Source organism: Canis lupus, chromosome 26, assembly GCF_003254725.2.
Source record: "Canis lupus dingo isolate Sandy chromosome 26, ASM325472v2, whole genome shotgun sequence".
In the NCBI taxonomy this organism is placed as follows: domain Eukaryota; kingdom Metazoa; phylum Chordata; class Mammalia; order Carnivora; family Canidae; genus Canis; species Canis lupus.
The window spans coordinates 22829281-22847367 of record NC_064268.1 but is presented as its reverse complement, the minus strand read 5'-3'; the positions used below and the strand labels follow the sequence as shown (position 1 = coordinate 22847367).

The window sequence follows — 18087 nt, the reverse complement described above, 5'->3', positions numbered from 1 at the left end:
TGACTTTCTCCTCTCCTTGGGTTAGGGCACCTGTGGTGAGGAGTTGAGGAAAGTCAGGCTCTACACCTACTGTACAGCTTTGGGTAAGTCTAATCTCTGTCAGGGCATCAGTTGCTTCATCTCTAAAACAAGGAGGGATAGTTCCAGATATACTCTGAAGTCCTGGCCAACTCCAATAATTAAAATTAGTTCTAATATGGCTATGGTGAAACATGCCCCAACCTGGAAACAGGTTGTCCTGCAAGAGTGAAACTGAATAATTGGCATTCTTGCCACCTAGAAAACTCCTACTCATCCTTCAACACTCAAGTGAGGCCTAACTCCTCCAAGAAGTCTTCTGCTCCCAACTTTTAGTAACTTTCAGTTCCTCTCTAACTTTAGTAAGTAGTTCAGGTAGGTCAGAATGGGCTATTTATTGAGAGGAACACTCAAAGAGCAGAGCCCTAGGATGGGGAACTTGGCTGAGCCTCCAAAAGGCTGTTCAAAGGGAGAGCTCTGGTGAGCACCAGCTTCCCATTGGGGCACTGCCAGGGTAGTGGGCTACACCCTCATAATCACAGCTGTCAAGCACTCTGACCTTGTGTGCCCCAGCCTCCCATACACCTCTGGTCTGAAATTTGAGGCCCCTGGGTCAGACAGGTGTGTGTGGTCACAGTCAAGGCAGACTGCATGCCTCTTCAGGAGGAGAGGGGCACGGAGCTCAGGCTCCCACATCCCCTAGGGCCAACTCCTGGCCCCCCCATGTACCAATTATGTGGTTTTGGGCAAGTCACAGAATCTTCAAGTCTCATCTGGAACAGGGGAACCATTGTGGTTAAATATTTAAGGTGACCAGAAGTGCAAAGTGGTTTTCACAGTAAATGCTGGATTATTATGGACACTAAGTGTGATTCTGACCCAGGTCTCCTGCACTGTGAGTTGGTCATGAGATGCTGTTCAGACACAATCAAATTCTGGGCCCCTGGTTTCCCCAGGGCCCTCCTCAGTGCCTGGTAGAGCAGAGGTGTCAGTAAACTTTTGTTGATGGAGCAAGAAGAGCCAGTGCTTTAGAGGACAGACCTATGGTGGATCCCTAGGCCTCCCCACTGCTCTCGCTATGACTCTGAGATCGTGTGAGTTCTTTGCACTTCTGTTTCTTCATCTGTGAAATGAGCATCCACCTAGCAGGCCTGTTAAAAGGGCTGGGTGTGTGGGGATCCTTGGGTTGCTCAGTGGTTTGGCGCCTGCCTTCGGCCCAGGGTGTGATCCTGGAGTCCCGGGATCGAGTCCCACAACGGGCTCCCCGCATGGAGCCTGCTTCTCCCTCTGCCTGTGTCTCTGCCTCTCTCTGTGTGTGTCTCTCATGAATGAATAAATCAATAAAATTAAAAAAAAAAGGGGGGGGGCTGAGTGTGAATCTCCTAGCCCGGTGGCCTGGATGTGTGACAGCTGTTACTATCTCTTCATTATTGCTTATAACCTAAACATAAGCCCAATCTGGGTCTTTAGGTAGGCTCCTGCTGTGTATGATGGATGATGGGGAAAGTTCCTTCTTTGCTCTCCTCTCACCTCCCTTCTAGGGCCACAATGCAAGCTGGCTCCTGGGGTCACTCAACTGGGGTTGTGGCCACAGTGAGTGAGTGTAGCCCTTCTTAGGTGACCGGCACTCTCTCCCTGGGCTGCTGGACACAGAGGTGACCGAAGTGGAGGTGGGGTACAGACCAAGGGCTACAATGCGTCTCTTCTGGCTTCTCTCCCAATACTGACAGGAGGTGGGGGGCACCTGAAAAAGCTTGGGATTTGGTACTTGGGCCCTAAACTGTTAAAGGGAGCGGAAGTCTGGGAGATGGTCGCTGATGTTTCTAAAAGCTAGAGAAGCCCTGAGGCAAGGTGGGGAGAGCTTCGGAAGCAGACTACATGCCCCTTCCAGCCTGCAGGCCTTTGTCCACGCAGGACTGTCTTTCTATCTTCTTGCTCTCACACTTGTAGGGCTCTTCCGTGACCCAATGCAGGTGTCCCCTCTCGCAAGAAGTCTTCTCCACCCCACAGCCGGAAGTGATTGCCACTCACTCACATCCTTTGGTGTTCCTGTATCCCATGGCCCTCATCTCTGTAGACACTGAGGGCACCCTATTGCTTGATGGGCCCAGAGCATCTGCCCTGACTTGGCACTCAGTAGGGGCATAACCTACAGTTTTGCTGAATGAAAGAGGCTTGGCTGTCATCCTGGCCCTCCTTCCTGCTTGGGGACTCAGTTTCCCCAAATGTAAACTAGACGCAAAGTTGGACATGATGTCCAAGGCCTTTGTGGACTAGTTTACTAGGATTGGGCTGTGAGATGGGGCCACTGGAGTGGGGAGAAGGATGGTCACGGGGCCTCTTAGCCGGTAGATGAGGACCAGAGCTCAGCCTGGAGGGTGGTCAATCCCTGCCTCTCTCCAGGGCCACCCACAGGCTCTGGTTTAATGGGGAGAGCCCTCCTTAGCCCCACCATGAAAAGCCAGGCACAAGGAAGGGTGCAGTCCACTTGGTGTCTAAGCTCCTTCCATGACTTCTACTTCCCTTTAAGAGCCTTCTCAAACTGGGCCCTGCCAGATTCTCTATCCTCAGCTGTCACTCCTTAGCAGCCTCATAGAACAGTCAAGCTTCATGCTGTTCCTCTGCCTGTTTATTCATTCTGATCCTTGCCCTCCAGGTCCATATAGATGATACCTCCTCCAGGAAGCCCTCCCTGAGATGCCCAGCCTGGGTCAGAGGCACTTCTGTGTTGTCATAGCACTCACTCCACCATGGTATTCCTCACCCTCGGTTTAACAGTTCCAGGGCAACCCCGGCATCCCTGCACCCTACACTCCACAAGAACAGGACTATGTCTGTCTTATCTGGGAGCCTGTGGCTGCCAGCCAAGTGTCAGACACCGTCTGCTGGTCGGCTGGAAGAATTAGAGAAGGAGTGTCTGCTGGCCTGGGTCCACTAGTGGGAGGTGACTTCTGTGTCCCTAGGCTCTTCCTGGAAGGGGCCGCCCCTATCTGCCCACCCTGCCATTACCTGGCCAGATGATGGCTTCCAGCAGGGTGACTCGTCTGGCCAGGAGCTCCAGCTGAGCCTGCTGCTGCAGGAAGCTCTGTAAGCTAGGAGCCTGATGGGAGATCAAGAAGAGCAAGACGGTGCGAGTCCGGCCTCCAAGGGCTGGGCCGGAGAGCCGAGGGTGGGGTGTAGGGGCAGCCACCGGCCGGCTTCGAGGCAGGAGCCTGCCTGGATGTGAGTCTCTCTTGAGACCTTGGTCTCCCCTTCTAAGTGGGGAGGGGGCTTGCCTGGCTCCTCAAGTGATCAGATGAATGGTGAAAGTGGTGGGTAAATGCCTGGGGTGGGGGTCTGGCTCTCTCTGGCCCCTGAAGGGACCTGCAGGATGGGTTATGAGGACCAGAGGGGGAACTGCAACTGTAAGGGAGATACTTGGGGCCAAGAAGGCCTGCCCTGTGAGAGCCTCATAAGGCTTTTGGGGGAGGGGAGGTCGGAACTGGAGCGGCCTGAGCCTGGCTTCATCACCCACAGTCCCTTGAACTTCCAGAGTCTAGCTCCGTAACCTGTTGTCCTGTGAGCTTGGAGACTGGCTCTGTTACCTGCAACTTCTGTAGAGCTGAATGAAGCCTGACTTCATTATCCACGATCCCCTCCTCTGCTGCAGTCTGGCTCTGTTTCCCACAATCCCCTGGTGGTCTGGAGTTTGGCCCCACTGCCCCGAAGTTCTTCCAAACTCAAAATCTGTCACCTCTGCTTCCCCTGCAGGCCTGGAAACCATATTACCCACAATGCCCAGAGGCGCAGGTCTGACCACAGAGGTGGTAGGCCCAGGTTTCTAGGGGCCCCCTTTTCTTTTTTTTGGGGGGGGCCCCTTTTCACCTGTGGAAGAGGGACCAGCCATGGAGGGATGGGGGGCCTTGCTCTCTCAGGTCCTCACCTGCCTGGGGCAGGTACCTTCTCCAGTCTCATGACTGGGTCCAGGCAGCTCCACCCCGGGAGGGCCTGGGGAAGGCTAGCGGGTGGGGGCTGGGCTGTCTGTCCGTCTGTCTGTCTCTACTCACCATAGAGCCCAATCATTGTTTCCAAGATTAAAACCCTCTCAGCTAAAATCTTCAAAGCCTCGCGTAGTTGGTGCAACCCCTCCCCCTGCGGAGGAAAGAGACAGATGCAGCCGTGAAGGGGGCAAGGAAGGGGGCCCTGCAAAGCTTGTTGGTGGCCCATGCCCCACCCCGGACATGCACCTGCAGCCCTGCACCACCAGCCACAGCCCACGGCCCTCGGACAGCCAGGATAAGACCGGGAGAGGACGAGTTGGGGTGGGGGCGGGCAAGACAGGTGGAAGCAGCCCCCTCAGTAAGTCCTGATGGGTTCCAGCTGGCTGCTCTCTGCCCACACCCCTGCACATCTGCTGCACTGGTGGCAGGGGGATCCCAATCCACAGGGGCCATGCCACTGTCCCAGAGCCTGCCACTGAACCTGCCCTAGAGGCTGTCATGGGGCACACCTGAATCTCTGTTGCCTGACACCTGCAGGATTCCTGCCACATCCCTGGCCACCTGCACTCTTGTTGACTTAATATTCTTTAAACTGAGTCACTTTTTGCCTTAATACTACATTAATCTCACTCTAACGGCTTCAATCAGTGGGAGGGAACAGGCTACTTACCGATATCCTTTCCATTCACATCAAAATGAATATATGCAAGCAAAATTATAAAATGTTTGCGTGGCATCACTTTTGGGAAGTTGTACTTAAAATGCTGGAAGAGCTGAGGTTCAGTCCACTCCCCAGCTCTTTTCACTTTGGACTCCTCCCTCCCCAGGCTCTGACTATTCCAAGTCCATATTCTGGACATCCTGGAATTAGGCTCCCGAAGCCCCACCCTCCCTTCTGAGCAGTACCCAGGGATGTGGCAGGGGGCCCCCCAGCCCCTCCCCCAGCCTGCCCCTTGGCAACAGCATCAGCTGCCACCCAGGGCTCCTGCCAGCCCTCGTGTTCACTTCCAATTTGTGTGTCTGTCCTTTCCTTATCCAGCACGAGGTCCACAGTCTGGCTGAACCTCCCACTCCCTCACTCTTCCTCTCTCCTGGTCCAGACTAAAGCTATTTCCGGAATGTTGATATGGTAATTCCAACAGAGCACCAGGACAGCAAGAACTATTCCAGCCCTGACGTATCTGGGAGTCTCTCTCGGCATCCTTTACTTCGTACAGACTAAGTGCACAGAGGGCCAGAACATGTACATTGCTACAAGAGGTCCAACCCTTTAAGGTTCACCAAAACATCTAACAGCCGAGAGACCGTCCACCACGTGAGCCTGCTGTGGCATTGCTGGGACTGTCCATTGTAACCCGGCTGTCCTGTCCACAGCATAAGGACTGGGCTACCCTCAGGCCACTAAGTGGCCACTGCAGCCGAAGAGCCACAGGGTCACCATGGGCCACACACCAAAGTAATCCTTCTTCAAGTATTACAGGAGCAGGATCTAAAAATGGATGACCTTCAAAAATTATGTTAAGCCTCCCGGCATGGGCAGTGGGACAAGCTGACATCACGAACCTTCTGGTAAGATGTAATAAGAGGGCACTACCTCCACTACTGCTCCTGCCGAGAGCATTTAACTGCATCTCATCACGAGGAAACAATCAGACAAATCTAGATGGTGGAATATTCACAAAAAGACAAAGTCAAGAGAAAGTAGGAAAGGACAGGGAGGGACACCTAGGTGGCTCAGTGGTTGAGCATTTGCCTTCAGCTCAAGTCGTGATCCCAGGGTCCTGGGATTGAATCCCGCACCAGGCTCCCCACAGGGAGCCTGCTTCTCTCTCTGCCTATGTCTCTGCCTCTCTCTCTGTGTCTCTTGTGAATAAATAGATGGAATCTTTAAAAAAACAAAGGACAGGGACTGTTCTAGATTACAAGACACCAGAGATTGAACAACCAAATGCAATGTGTGAATCTTGATTAGATCTTAGATTAGAAAAAAAAAAACAGCTAAGAAAGGCATTTTGGGGATGACTGGTAAAATTTGTATATAAGTTAAGTGATACAGAACTTGATGTCATCATTTCATTGAATTAATGTCTGCTTTCTTAGATGTGATGGTGGGTTGTATTGGGGCTTTTTGGGAGAATGTCCATATTCTTTTGAGATACACACTGATGTGTTAGGGGAAATGTGGATGGGGTTTGCAGCTTACTTTCAAATAGATTTTTAAAAAGTCTATAAATATAAATAAAGAGAAAGAACAAATGTGGCAAAATACTAATAGTTGGTCAGTCTACAGGAAGGCAGAATGATATTCATTATACTGAGTTTTCTGCATATTTGAACATCTCCCAAATGAAAATTGGAAGAGAGGTGCCTGGCTGGCTTATTCTGTAGAGCATGTGCCTCTTGATCTCAGGGTCGTAAGTTTGAGACCCATATTGGGTGTAGGGATTGCTTAAAAATAAAATCTTTATTAAAAACAAACAAAAAAGGAAATTGGAGGAAAAAATGAAAAATAAAATCCTGCTATTTGGATCCCTTCTAAGATGAGTGGCCTGTTGTTTGTGCTGATAACCCCCCCAATCCCCTCTTGGCCTGGACTGAGTGTCCAGGGCCTGCTGGACACCCCCACTCAGCTTTAACACAGACAGCTCCCACTTTCCTTGGACAGAACCCAGTAGGGCAACTTCTCCTGGCTCTCTACTGTAAAGGTTGCCTTAACTTCTCACTCTCTGTTACAGCCAAACTAGCACCAAGTATCTCTTAATCCATTGACATCCATCCATCCTCACTGTTCTCCCTTCCAGTTCCAGCCCCCTGGTCTCTTGCCTGGATGACCACAACAGACTCCCTCCTGCTGTCTCTCTGCTTCTCCCGTGTTGCTCCCTTCTGTCTTTTCTCCACGCGTAGTCAGAGGAGCTGTTTGCAAACAAAACTCTGCGTCCCTTCCCTGCTGTTAATACTTCAATGACTCCCCACTGTCCACAGAACAAAGTTCAAATTCCTCAATGTGGCCTCTTAAGTCCTGAAAGCCTGTTTGGCCTCCGTCTCACCCCTTGACTGTCACACTGTACCAGTCCAAGTATTTGCAGCTCCTTGAATACACCAGGCTCACTCCGGCCCTGAGGCCTTCGAACATGATGTTCTCTCTCCTCTGTCTGGTTAATGCACCTTTCAGGCCTCAGTCCTCATCTTCTCCAGGAGGATGCTAAATCCTCTGCCATCACAGCTGAGCTCCCTCTCTCCTATGGCCACTGGTTACTGTTCTGATCCCCCCATCCCACTGTGACCCACCTTGAGGGTAGGGACTGTCCAAATCACATCTATGTCTACAGTGCCCAGCCTGGGACCTGGCACCCACCGAGGAGGGGCTGGTTTCCCTGGTCCTGGGAGCTGAAAATCCCGGGCTTCAGTTCCGCTCTGCCAACAATTTGCTCTGCGGGAGTTGGACCTCAGTTTTTCCTGTCCGAATAAGGGGGTACGAGCTTTGGTCTAGATGGGCCGGCTCAGCTCAGTCACTCTGGGGCAGTGCCTGCAGTTCATGCTCATGACCACTGGGTGTCACTGCTGAGCCAGTCTGGCCAGTGGTTCAGGTCTACCCGGGGGTTAGTAGGAGAGTAGCCTCCTCAGGGTCCTTCCCCACACTTGACATCATTCCCACCTACCCCAACAGAGTTGGTTCCCCAGTCCCCAAAGCCTCATGCTTACCCCAGCCCAGCAGGACCCCTCAAGCAGGTGGCAAGCAGGGGCAAAAGTACAGGTGGGCAATGGGGCAGGAGGCAGGAGGATGGGCAAGGGCCCTGCTACCTCTGGGGCAGCCCCTCCCACAGATGGTCCTGAGTTAGAGGCCTGGGTTGGGAGAGTTCAGGCATCCATTCTCTTCCTGGAATCCCCATGCAGGGATGGAGCTGCATAGTCTAATTCAGCCTCATTTCACCTCTCCTAACTCTCCTGGGCTGGGTAGAAAACATGTTCCTGGAGTGGGAGTGGCCAGTGAAGGGGCCTAGAGGAGCAATGGGCTGGGTTCACACAGGTCTACCTGACCCCCAGCCCAGCTCATGCCCATACTGGCAGTGTGCTTAAGAGGCTCTGGAGCCACTGGGGGTGAAGGGCTGGAGCCACTGGCAGTGAAGGGGTGTGTGGGGAGTAGAGTGACAGTGAGGGGCTGGGAGAGGCTTGTCAGAGAGGTAGCAGGGCCTCAGAAGTCATGGGAAGACACGGGGGGCCGGGGGGGAGGACTCGTGCAGGGTGAGGGGCTCCCACGGCTGTATCCATCACTGACCCCACAATCAGGAGCAGAGAGGGCAAGGCAGGCGCTTAGGTGTATCCCATGTCATTAACTAGTGCCTGCTGGGAAGTAGGGTACCCCAGACTGCACCAAGGAGGGGTTGGGAGAAAGGGAGGCATGATACCAGCCTCCTGAATAGCTTTTCAGTTTTCTTTCCTGTAGGGGTGTCTGCCCCCACCCTACCCATTTTCCAAATGTCTGTGTCCTAATAGTTCCCAGGTCCCTGCATTCTGGGATTTTTGGTCCTCCTCCCATGCATCACTTGGGTGGGCAGATTTCTAGGCCTGGGAACTGATTCACTGCAACTCTCTCCAATGATTGTAAAGGTTCTAGGATCCCACATGTGGTTTCTATGTCCCCTTTCTCATATATGCTATGTCTCCTGTGCATGTGACAGTTTCTAGGCCTTTCTTCTCAATATTTATGGACTTCCTATGTTTATAGTGGTTTCTAACCCTTCAGCTCATTTTCCATGCTTCTCCCATGTATATGATCATTTCTAGGCTTCTCCTCCCACTCCCCACGGCTCTCCTATGTATGTGATGGTGTCTGGGACCTCGTGTTAATTATAGCTCTTTTGAGAATAGTGGAGTCTAGGTCCCCTGACCTCATTTACCATGTATGATGTATACATAATGGTTTCTAGGTCTCCCTTCCCATGATCCATGGGTTTCCTATGTGTACGGTGGTCTCTTGATCCCCTGTCCCGTTTACCTAGTGTACCTCACTGTTGCTATGCCTCCCTTCCTACGCTTCACAGCTTTCTCAAGGCCCCCTGTCCTACTGTCTTATGTGGATATTGTTTTCATGCTTGCCTTTCTTCTGCAGACAGAGTAGAAGCCAAAGCCCTAGCTGGGAAGGGGCTATGGAGGCAGAGGATGCAGTCTGGACTGGGTCAGCCCAAACCATCCAGTAGGAACAGGCAGGGTCACCCGGGCTTGGAAAGGCCACAGAGGGAAGGGGGAGACAGGGACGAAGACATAGACAGAGAGCGTGGGGTCTGCTGATAAGGCTGGCCCTGCCTGGTTGGGAAGGACAGGATGAGGAGGGGGCTAGAGCTGAGATCTGTCAAGACTCCTTCCCAGAAGACCAGGTTGCAGGGGGGATTTGAATGAGGTGCCCCCCCCTCCAAATGATCTCCTGAGTGCCCAGGGCAGGAGGGGGCAGTGGGAGGTCTGTGCTCAGCTGGAGCTTACCCATTGGCTCTTCTCCCCAGGGTCTCCTTTGGGGCCAGGTTCTCCCTGCAAGGAGAGACAGAAGTAGAAGCAATGAGAGAGGGAAGGAAGAAAGAGGGGGAGGGGAGGAGAGCGGAAAGAGGGAAGGAGAGATTGGGAGAAGCTAAAAGACAGAGAAATAGAGCGTGGCCAGTATTGGACTAACACTAGGTTAAATGCAAAAAACCATAATTTGAAGGCAATGGAACATAATAAAAAGAAGCCAGAAACTGGAGGCTCTTTGACCTTTGAAAGAAGGGAGTTACACACACACACACACACACACACACACACACACACACACACACACCTTTTCCTCTGAGGGCACATTCCAGCTCCCTCAGCCTGGCAAATAGCTCAAGCAGGCAGCTTTAGTCTTATTGGGCTGAAGAATTACAGGTTGGAGTGAAGACTGCCAAAGGAGGAGGAAATTGAACGGAAATCTTGGAAAGCAGGGAGCCACAGCAGGGGAGAGAAATCTACATAAATACTCTCTAATCCTTGGATGGTCCATGAACTAAAGTCGCAAAGCTGAAGTCCAGCCCACACTCTAGACCAAATGTTGAAGAAAATCAACATTCTTCAGAGGAAGATAATAGAATCCAGATTCTCTTTACTTTATTATCTACATTGTCCAGAATGGAATAAAAATTACTAGATATGTGAAGAAATAGGAAAATGTGATTCACGATCAAAAGAAAAATAAGTCAGTAGAAATAGATCCAGAGCCAACTTAGATGTTGGAATGAGCAAGACACAAAGCTTAAAATATCTGTGATATTTATCATCAAGGAAATGCAAATCAAAACTACAATATCACCTCACACCTGTCAGAAAGGCTACACAAGAAAAACAGGTGTTGGAGGGGATGCAGAGAAAGAAGAACCCTAATGCACTGTTGGTGGGAATGCAAACTGGTGTAGCCACTATGGAAAACAGTATGAAGGTTCCTCAGAAAGTTAAAAAACTACTCTATGATCCAGCAATTGCACTACTAAATATTTAGTCAGTAAGGACACAAAAATACTAATTCAAAGGGTTACCTGCATCCTGATATTTGTAGTAGCATTATCTAAATAGTCAAATTATGGAAATAGCCTAAATGTCTATTGATTACCGAATGGATGAAGAAGATATGGTTATACATACATTATATATATTATATATATCACATCTGTGTGTATATACATATACATATGTAGTGAAATATTACATATGTATATGTACATATGTACATACACACATACATATTCTTTTAGTATATGTGCTGCCGAAGCGAGCACTACACACATACATATATAGTGAAATATTATCCAGCTATAAAAATGAATGAAATTTTGCCATTTTCAATGATATAGACGGAGCTAGAGACTATAATGCTAAGTGAAATAAGTCAAAGAAAAATATCATATGACTTCACTCTTATGTGGAATTTAAGAAACAAAACAAATGAGTAAAAGGAAGACAGAGAGAGAGAAAGAAAAATAGAGGCAAACTAAGAAACAGGCTCTAAACCATAGAGAACAAACTGATGGTTGCCAGAAGGGAGGTAGGTGTTTGGCGGGGAATGGGTGAAATTGCTGACGGGGATTAAGGAGCACACTTGTCATGATGAGCTAGAGGTGATGTATGGAAGTGTTGAATCACTCTATTGTACACACCAGAAACTAATAATACACTGTCTGCTAACTAACTGGAATTTAAATAAAAACTTAAAAAAATAAAATATCTGTGATAAGTGTGTTAAAGAATGTAGTGGAACTGATATAATGGGTGATGAGATGGGGACTTTCAGGAGATCTGTGAAAACTGAAAAAGCATCAGATGGAAATCCTGGAAATGAAAAGGATAATACTTAAAATAAAAAATTCGTTAGCTGGGATTAACAGAAGACTGGCCATAACAGAAAAAAGAATCAGTTAACTTGGGATCCCTGGGGGCGCAGGGGTTTGGCACCTGCCTTTGGCCCAGGGTGTGATCCTGGAGACCCCGGATCAAATCCCACGTCGGGCTCCCAATGCATGGAGCCTGCTTCTCCCTCTGCCTGTGTCTCTGCCTCTGTGTGTGTGTGTGTGTGTGTGTGTGTGTGTGTGTGTGTGACTATCATAAAAAAAAAAAGAATCAGTTAACTTGAAGATAAGTCAATGCAACAACTCAAAATGAAGCACAAAGAGAACATTTTTTTTTTTTTTAATTAGCAGAGCCTGGGGCGCTTGGCTGGCTCAGTTGGAGGAGTGCACGTCTCGTGATTTTGGGGTCATGAGTTAAAACCCAAAGTGGGGGGTAGAGATAACCTAAAAAAATTAAAAATTGAAAAAAAATTAACAGAGCCTCAATGATTCGTGGGAGAGTATTAAGTATAACTGAGGTCCCAGAAGGAGAGAAGAGAGTGCAGGAATAGAAAACATGTTGAGGAAATCTTAATCAATTTTGTCTCCAAATTTGATTTAAAAACAAAACAAAACAGACTTCTTGTTTTGGTATGGCACATAAGGAGCTCAGGAGTTGCCATTCTGTCCTAAGAACAAGTAAAATGCTGAACAAACTAGAAAATCAACAACTCTTCTTAGAGCTATCCAAGCAGGGAGGTCACAGGACAAACCACTGCCCCCCCAAATTGCAGGGAGAGAGGGTGGATTACAATTTCCTCAGCAGAAGCCTCCCTGGGAACCAGTGCCAATGCAGGAAAACCTAAATGTAACTGACAAATTGCTGGTGACTCGGTGTGGCCAACTCTGAGAGTTAAACATTCTGGGGGGACCCAGTTGTTGGGGAATCAGCACATGCATGTGAATTTCACTCGGTAGCTCAGTAGGTCCTCCCAGTGAGTGCTGTAGAAAAATCTCATGCTTTCAGCAGGAGGAGGGGGAAAGGAACCATCTTGAAACACACCCAACAGCATTCTGTTCTCAGCAAGGCCTGCCCTCAGGACAAACTATTTTAGGAGAGCCTAACCTGCTGGGCTCTTATCACAGCCTAACTGACCTGGGGGAAGAGAAATAGCCCCATCAGCCCCCTCTAGCCATCTTGTCCCACCTAATGGGAAAACAAAACAAAACAAAACAAAATTAAGATGCACTGGTCAAGTTCGCAGACCAGGGGCATAGGCTTCCCGAAAGACTGAGACGGGACTACAGGACTCCAGAATGCTTCCTCCACCTGCACATCTAACCACTACGTTACTAAAGTCTCTGTACTGTTGTTCCTTTCACCCAGTACATCATGTTTACCTTCCAACAAAAAATTACAAGGGATTGCCAGGTTGCCTTTTAGTTTTGTTGACTGTTTCCTTTGCTGTGCAAAAGCTCTTTTTAAAACGGCATTTCAGGGGAACGCTGGGTGGCTCAGCGGTTTGGCGCCTGCCTTTGGCCAAGGGCGCGATCCTAGAGTTCCTGGATCGAGTCCCGCATCTGCTCCCGGCATGGAGCCTGCTTCTCCCTCTGCCTCTCTATCATGAATAAATAAATAAAATCTTAAAAAAAATAATAAACGGCATTTCAAGATTATTTATTTATTTATTTGAGAGAGCAAGTGAGAGAGAATGAGCACAAGTTGGGAGGGGGGCAGGGAGGGAGAGCGGAGGGAGAAGCAGGCTCTCCGTTGAGCAGGGAGCCTGATGCGGGCTCGATCCCAGGACCCTGGGATCATGACCTGAGCAGAAGGCAGACTCTTAACCGACTGAGCCACCCAAGCGCCTCTGCACAAAAGTTTTTGTCTTGATGAAGCCCCAATAGTTTATTTTTGCTTTTGTTTTCCTTACTTTTGAAGATGTATCTAGCAGAAGTTGCTGTGGCTGTGGTCACAGAGATTGCTACCTGTGCTCACTTCTAGGATTTTGATGGATATCTGTCTCACATTTAGGTCTTATTTTAAATCTTTTTTTTTTTTAATTTTTATTTATTTATGATAGTCACAGAGAGAGAGAGAGAGAGGCAGAGACACAGGCAGAGGGAGAAGCAGGCTCCATGCACCGGGAGCCCGACGTGGGATTCGATCCCGGGTCTCCAGGATCGCGCCCTGGGCCAAAGGCAGGCGCCAAACCGCTGCGCTTAGGTCTTTAATCCATTTTGAATCATATGTGGAGTTTAAGAAACAAAACAGATGAACAGGGCAGCCCCGGTGGCTCAGCGGTTTAGTGCTGCCTTCAGCCCAGGAAGTGATCCTGGAGACCCGGGATCGAGTCCCATGTCCGGCTGCCTGCATGGAGCCTGCTTCTCCCTCTGCCTATGTCTCTGCCTCTCTTTCTCTTTGCGTCTCTCATGAATAAATAAATAAAATATTAAAAAAAAAAGATAGGGGGAGGGAAGGAAAAATAAAATAAAATAAAATAAAATAAAATGAAAACAGAGAGGGAGATAAACCATTAGAGACTCTAGGAAACAGGGTTGCTGGAGGGGAAGGGGGTGGGGGAATGGGATAACTGGGTGATGTGCATTAAGGAGGGCACTTGATAGAATGAGCACAGCATGTTGAATGCAACTGAATCACTAAATTTTACCTCTGAAACTAATAATATAGTATATGTTAATTAAATTGAAATTATATTAAAAAACACAGTTTTAAGAGACTGAGCAAATATTAGAACCTGAGTCAGATATAGCATGGATGTTGGAATTATCAGACCAGGAATTTAAAAAAAAAGAAAAAAACAATGAGTAATATGCTAAAGGCTTTAATGGAAAAACTGACAACATGCAAGAACAGATGGATAATGTGAGCAGAGAGATGGAGATTCTAAGAATCAAAAAAGAAATGCTAGATTTTGGTTGAAAATGACCCAAGCTAAGAGTTATCATATTCTTCCCAGGCCTCTTAAGAAATACTTCAATTCTAGCAAAGGCCCTTCTTTCTAGTAACAGGAGTCATGGTCCAGAAACACAAATTCAACAGAATTTCAGCCACTTATCTTCCAGATTGTTCCCTTCCTAAAGTTCTACCCAGAGTAGGAAAAAATAATGAAAACTATTGCAGTCCCAAGTCCTTCAGTTTCCTGACCAAGATTTCATATTCCCTTCAAGGTAACTTTCAAGGAAAAAGTGACAGGGGAGGGGCATACGGGGGACTTCCAAGGTACTGATTAGGTTTTATTTCTTAAGCTTGGTTTTGGGCACATGAATAGATGATTTAATATTATTATTTAGATTTTTCAGGTTAAAATTTTTTTGCATGTACTTTTGAAAAAATGCTAGAGATCAAAAACTTGAAACAGAAATGAAGAATGCCTTTGAAGTGCTCACTGGTAAACTGGATGTGGTAGAGGAAAGAATCTCTGAACTTGAGAATATGACAATAAGAAATTTTCAAAACTATGGGACGCCTGGGTGGCTCAGCGGTTGGGCGTCTGCCTTCAGCTCAGGGCCGAGATCCCGGAGTTCTGCAATTGAGTCCCATGTTGGGCTTCCTGCATGGAGGCTGCTTCTCTCTCTGCCTCTCTCTCTCTCTCTCTGTGTGTCTCTCATGAATAAATAAATAAAATCTTAAGAAAAAAAAAAGAAATTTTCAAAACTGAAAAGCAATGAGAAAAAAGACTGAAAAAAAGCAAAAAGAGAACATCCAGGAATGATGGGACAATTATGAGAAGTGTAACAAATGTAACAAGAAGACCAGAAAGAGAAGAAAAAGAAAGGAACAGAAGCAATATTTGAAGCAATAATGACAGGATTTTCCCAAATTGTCAGATACCAAGCCACAGATCCAGGAAGTTCAGAGAACACCAAGCAGGATAAATGCCAAAAAAAAAAAAAAAAAAAAAAAAAAAAAAAAAAAGGCTCCCCGCCCAAACCAAGGGAAAAAAACACCAAAAAACAAAATAAAACAAAAATAAATCTTTTTTTTTTTTTTAATTTATTTATGATAGTCACAGAGAGAGAGAGAGAGGCAGAGACATAGGCAGAGGGAGAAGCAGGCTCCATGCACCGGGAGCCTGATGTGGGATTCGATCCCGGGTCTCCAGGATCGCGCCCTGGGCCAAAGGCAGGCGCCAAACCGCTGCGCCACCCAGGGATCCCTAAAACAAAAATAAAAACAAATCTGCCTTGTAAGAAATATTAAAAGGAATTCTTCAAAGAGAAGGAAGTGATAAGTCAGAAACTTGGGATCTACATAAAGAAAGGAAGAGTATCAGAGAAGTAATAAATGAAGGTAAAATACAAACTCTTATTTCTCTTATACTTAACTGAGCTAATAGAAAACACTTTGTTCAAAATAATAACCAACAATAGAGTTTCCTGGGTAGCTCATTCAGTTAAGCATCCGCCTTTGGCTCAGGCCATGATCCGGGGGTCCTGGGATTGAGCCCATATCAGGCTCTCTGCTCAGCAAGGAGTCTGCTTCTACCTCTCCCTCTGCTCCTGCCCCTGTTCTCTCACTCTTTCTCGCTCTCTCATATGTGCTCTCTCTCTAATAAACAAAATCTTTAAAAAAATTATACCAATCATGTATTTGATTATGTATGCATATCATATGCATGTGTGTATGTGTACATGTGTATATACAGATATATTTACATTTAATTAGATATGAGTGAAATGAATTACCTCAATGATATAAGGAAGAGGAGGGAATAATTGAGAATATTTTATTATAAGGTATTTGCACTAACCATGAAGCAGTATAGTGTTATTTGCAAGTCGAGTTGGGTTACTTGTAAATGTATATTGCAGACTTTGAGGAAACCACTACAAAAAGTAAAAAAGGAAGTGCAACTGATGTACCAAGAAAGGAGAGAAAGTGGAATTATATGATATGATGAATTAAAACTACAAAAGGCAGAAAAATTATAGAAGACAAAAATAGGAATGAAGAATAAGAGCAACAAATAGAAGACAGTAAAAAAAATCTGATAATCACTTAAATGTTAATGGTTTGTTTAGTTTTAATTTTAAGATTTTATTTTTGTTTTTTTCTTAAATATTTTATTTATTTATTCATGAGGGACACACAGAGAGAGGCAGAGACGTAAGCAGAGGGAAAAGGAGGTTTCCTGCAGGGAGCCTGATGTAGGACTTGATCTCAGGACTCTGGCATCATGACCTGAGCCAAAGACAGACGCTCAACCACTGAGCCACCCAGGTGTCCCTAAAGATTTTATTTATTTATTTCTTAAAAAAATTATTTATTTATTTATTTATTTATTTATTTATTTATTTATTTATTTATGATAGACATTGAGAGAGAGAGAAGCAGAGACACAGGAGGAGGCAGAAGCAGGCTCCACGTCGGGATCCCGACGTGGGACTCGATCCCGGGACTCCAGAATCGCACCCTGGGCCAAAGGCAGGCGCCAAACTGCCGAGCCACCCAGGATCCCCAAAAGATTTTATTTTATTTTATTTTATTTATTTCTTTTTTAAAAGATTTTATTTATTTATTCATGAGAGAACAGAGAGAGAGAGAGAGGCAGAGACACAGGTAGAGGGAGAAGCTGGCTCCATGCAGGGAGCCCAACGTGGGACTCGATCCGGGGACTCCAGAATCACGCCCTGGGCTGAAGGCAGGTACTTTAACTGCTGAGCCACCCAGGTGTCCCAAGATTTTATTTTTAAGTAAGCTCTACAGCCAATGTGGGGCTCAAACTCACAAACCTGAGACAAGAGTTGCACGCTCCACTGATTGAGCCAGCCAGGTGCCCCTAAATGCCAAGGGGTTAAATACACCAATTAAAAGTCCAGGATTGTTGGGATGCCTGGGGCTCAGTGGTTAGGCATCTGCATTCAGCTCAGGGAGTGATCCTGGGGTCTGGGGATCGAGTGCCACATCGGGCTCCCTACAAGGAGCCTGCTTCTCCTTCTACCTATGTCTCTGCCTTTCTCTCTGTGTCTCTCATGAATAAATAAATAAAAATCTTATTTTAAAAAAAGTCTAAAAAAAAAAAAAGTCTAGGATTGTCAGAGTGGATTAAAAAAAAACAAGATCCAACTATATGTCGTCCAGAAGAAGCCCAATCTAAATATAAAGATGCATATAAAGCCAAGGGATGGAAAAAGATATATCATGCTAGCACTAATGAAAAGAAAACAGGAGTTGCTATATTAATTTCAAACAGTGCAGACTTCAGAGAAAGTAATCATGGGTAAAGAGGGGCAATACATAATGATAAAGGGATCAATACCCCATGAAGGCACAATGATCCTTAACATGTATATGCCTAACAACAGAGCATTGAAATATATAAGGTCCAAAGTGATAGAACTGCAAGGAGAAACATATGAATCCATTATTACAGTTGGAAACTCTAACATCTGTCAGAAATGGACAGATCCAGACAGGCAGAAAATCCGAAAGAACATAGTTGAAATCAACAATACCATCAATCAACTGGATACAACTGACATCTATAGACCACTTCATCCAACAACAGATTACACATTCTTCTCAAGCTCACATGGAACATTCTGGGCCATAAAATATATCTTAATGAATTTCAAAGAACAAAAATCATAGCATGCATGTTCTTAGACCACAATGGATTTAAGCCAGAAATTAGTAACAGAAAGATAACTGGAAACTCCCCAAATACTTGGGAATTAAACAACCGACTTCTAAACAAGATCAAATAAGAAATCTCCAGAGACATTTAAAAATATTTTGAACT

At 46.7% G+C, this 18087-nt stretch overlaps 1 protein-coding gene across 18 annotated transcripts in view; it reads right to left on the bottom strand.

Moving 5' to 3' along the window:
• Positions 1-18087, bottom strand: part of EMID1 (EMI domain containing 1) — a 50922-nt gene that overhangs the window by 1177 nt on the left and 31658 nt on the right. For 4 of the 18 annotated variants that reach the window (XM_049102083.1, XM_049102085.1, XM_049102086.1 and 1 more), the window contains 4 exons: positions 9477-9521; positions 4065-4149; positions 3603-3762; positions 3028-3118 (listed from right to left, as the gene is read on the bottom strand). In XM_049102083.1, the coding sequence (XP_048958040.1) occupies positions 3028-3118; positions 3603-3762; positions 4065-4149; positions 9477-9521 (381 nt within the window). Of the gene's footprint in view, positions 1-3027; positions 3119-3602; positions 3771-4064; positions 4150-7353; positions 7455-9476; positions 9522-18087 lie in introns of those variants that run through there. The other 14 variants (XM_025474436.3, XM_035706244.2, XM_049102087.1 and 11 more) reach the window with 10 other exon arrangements.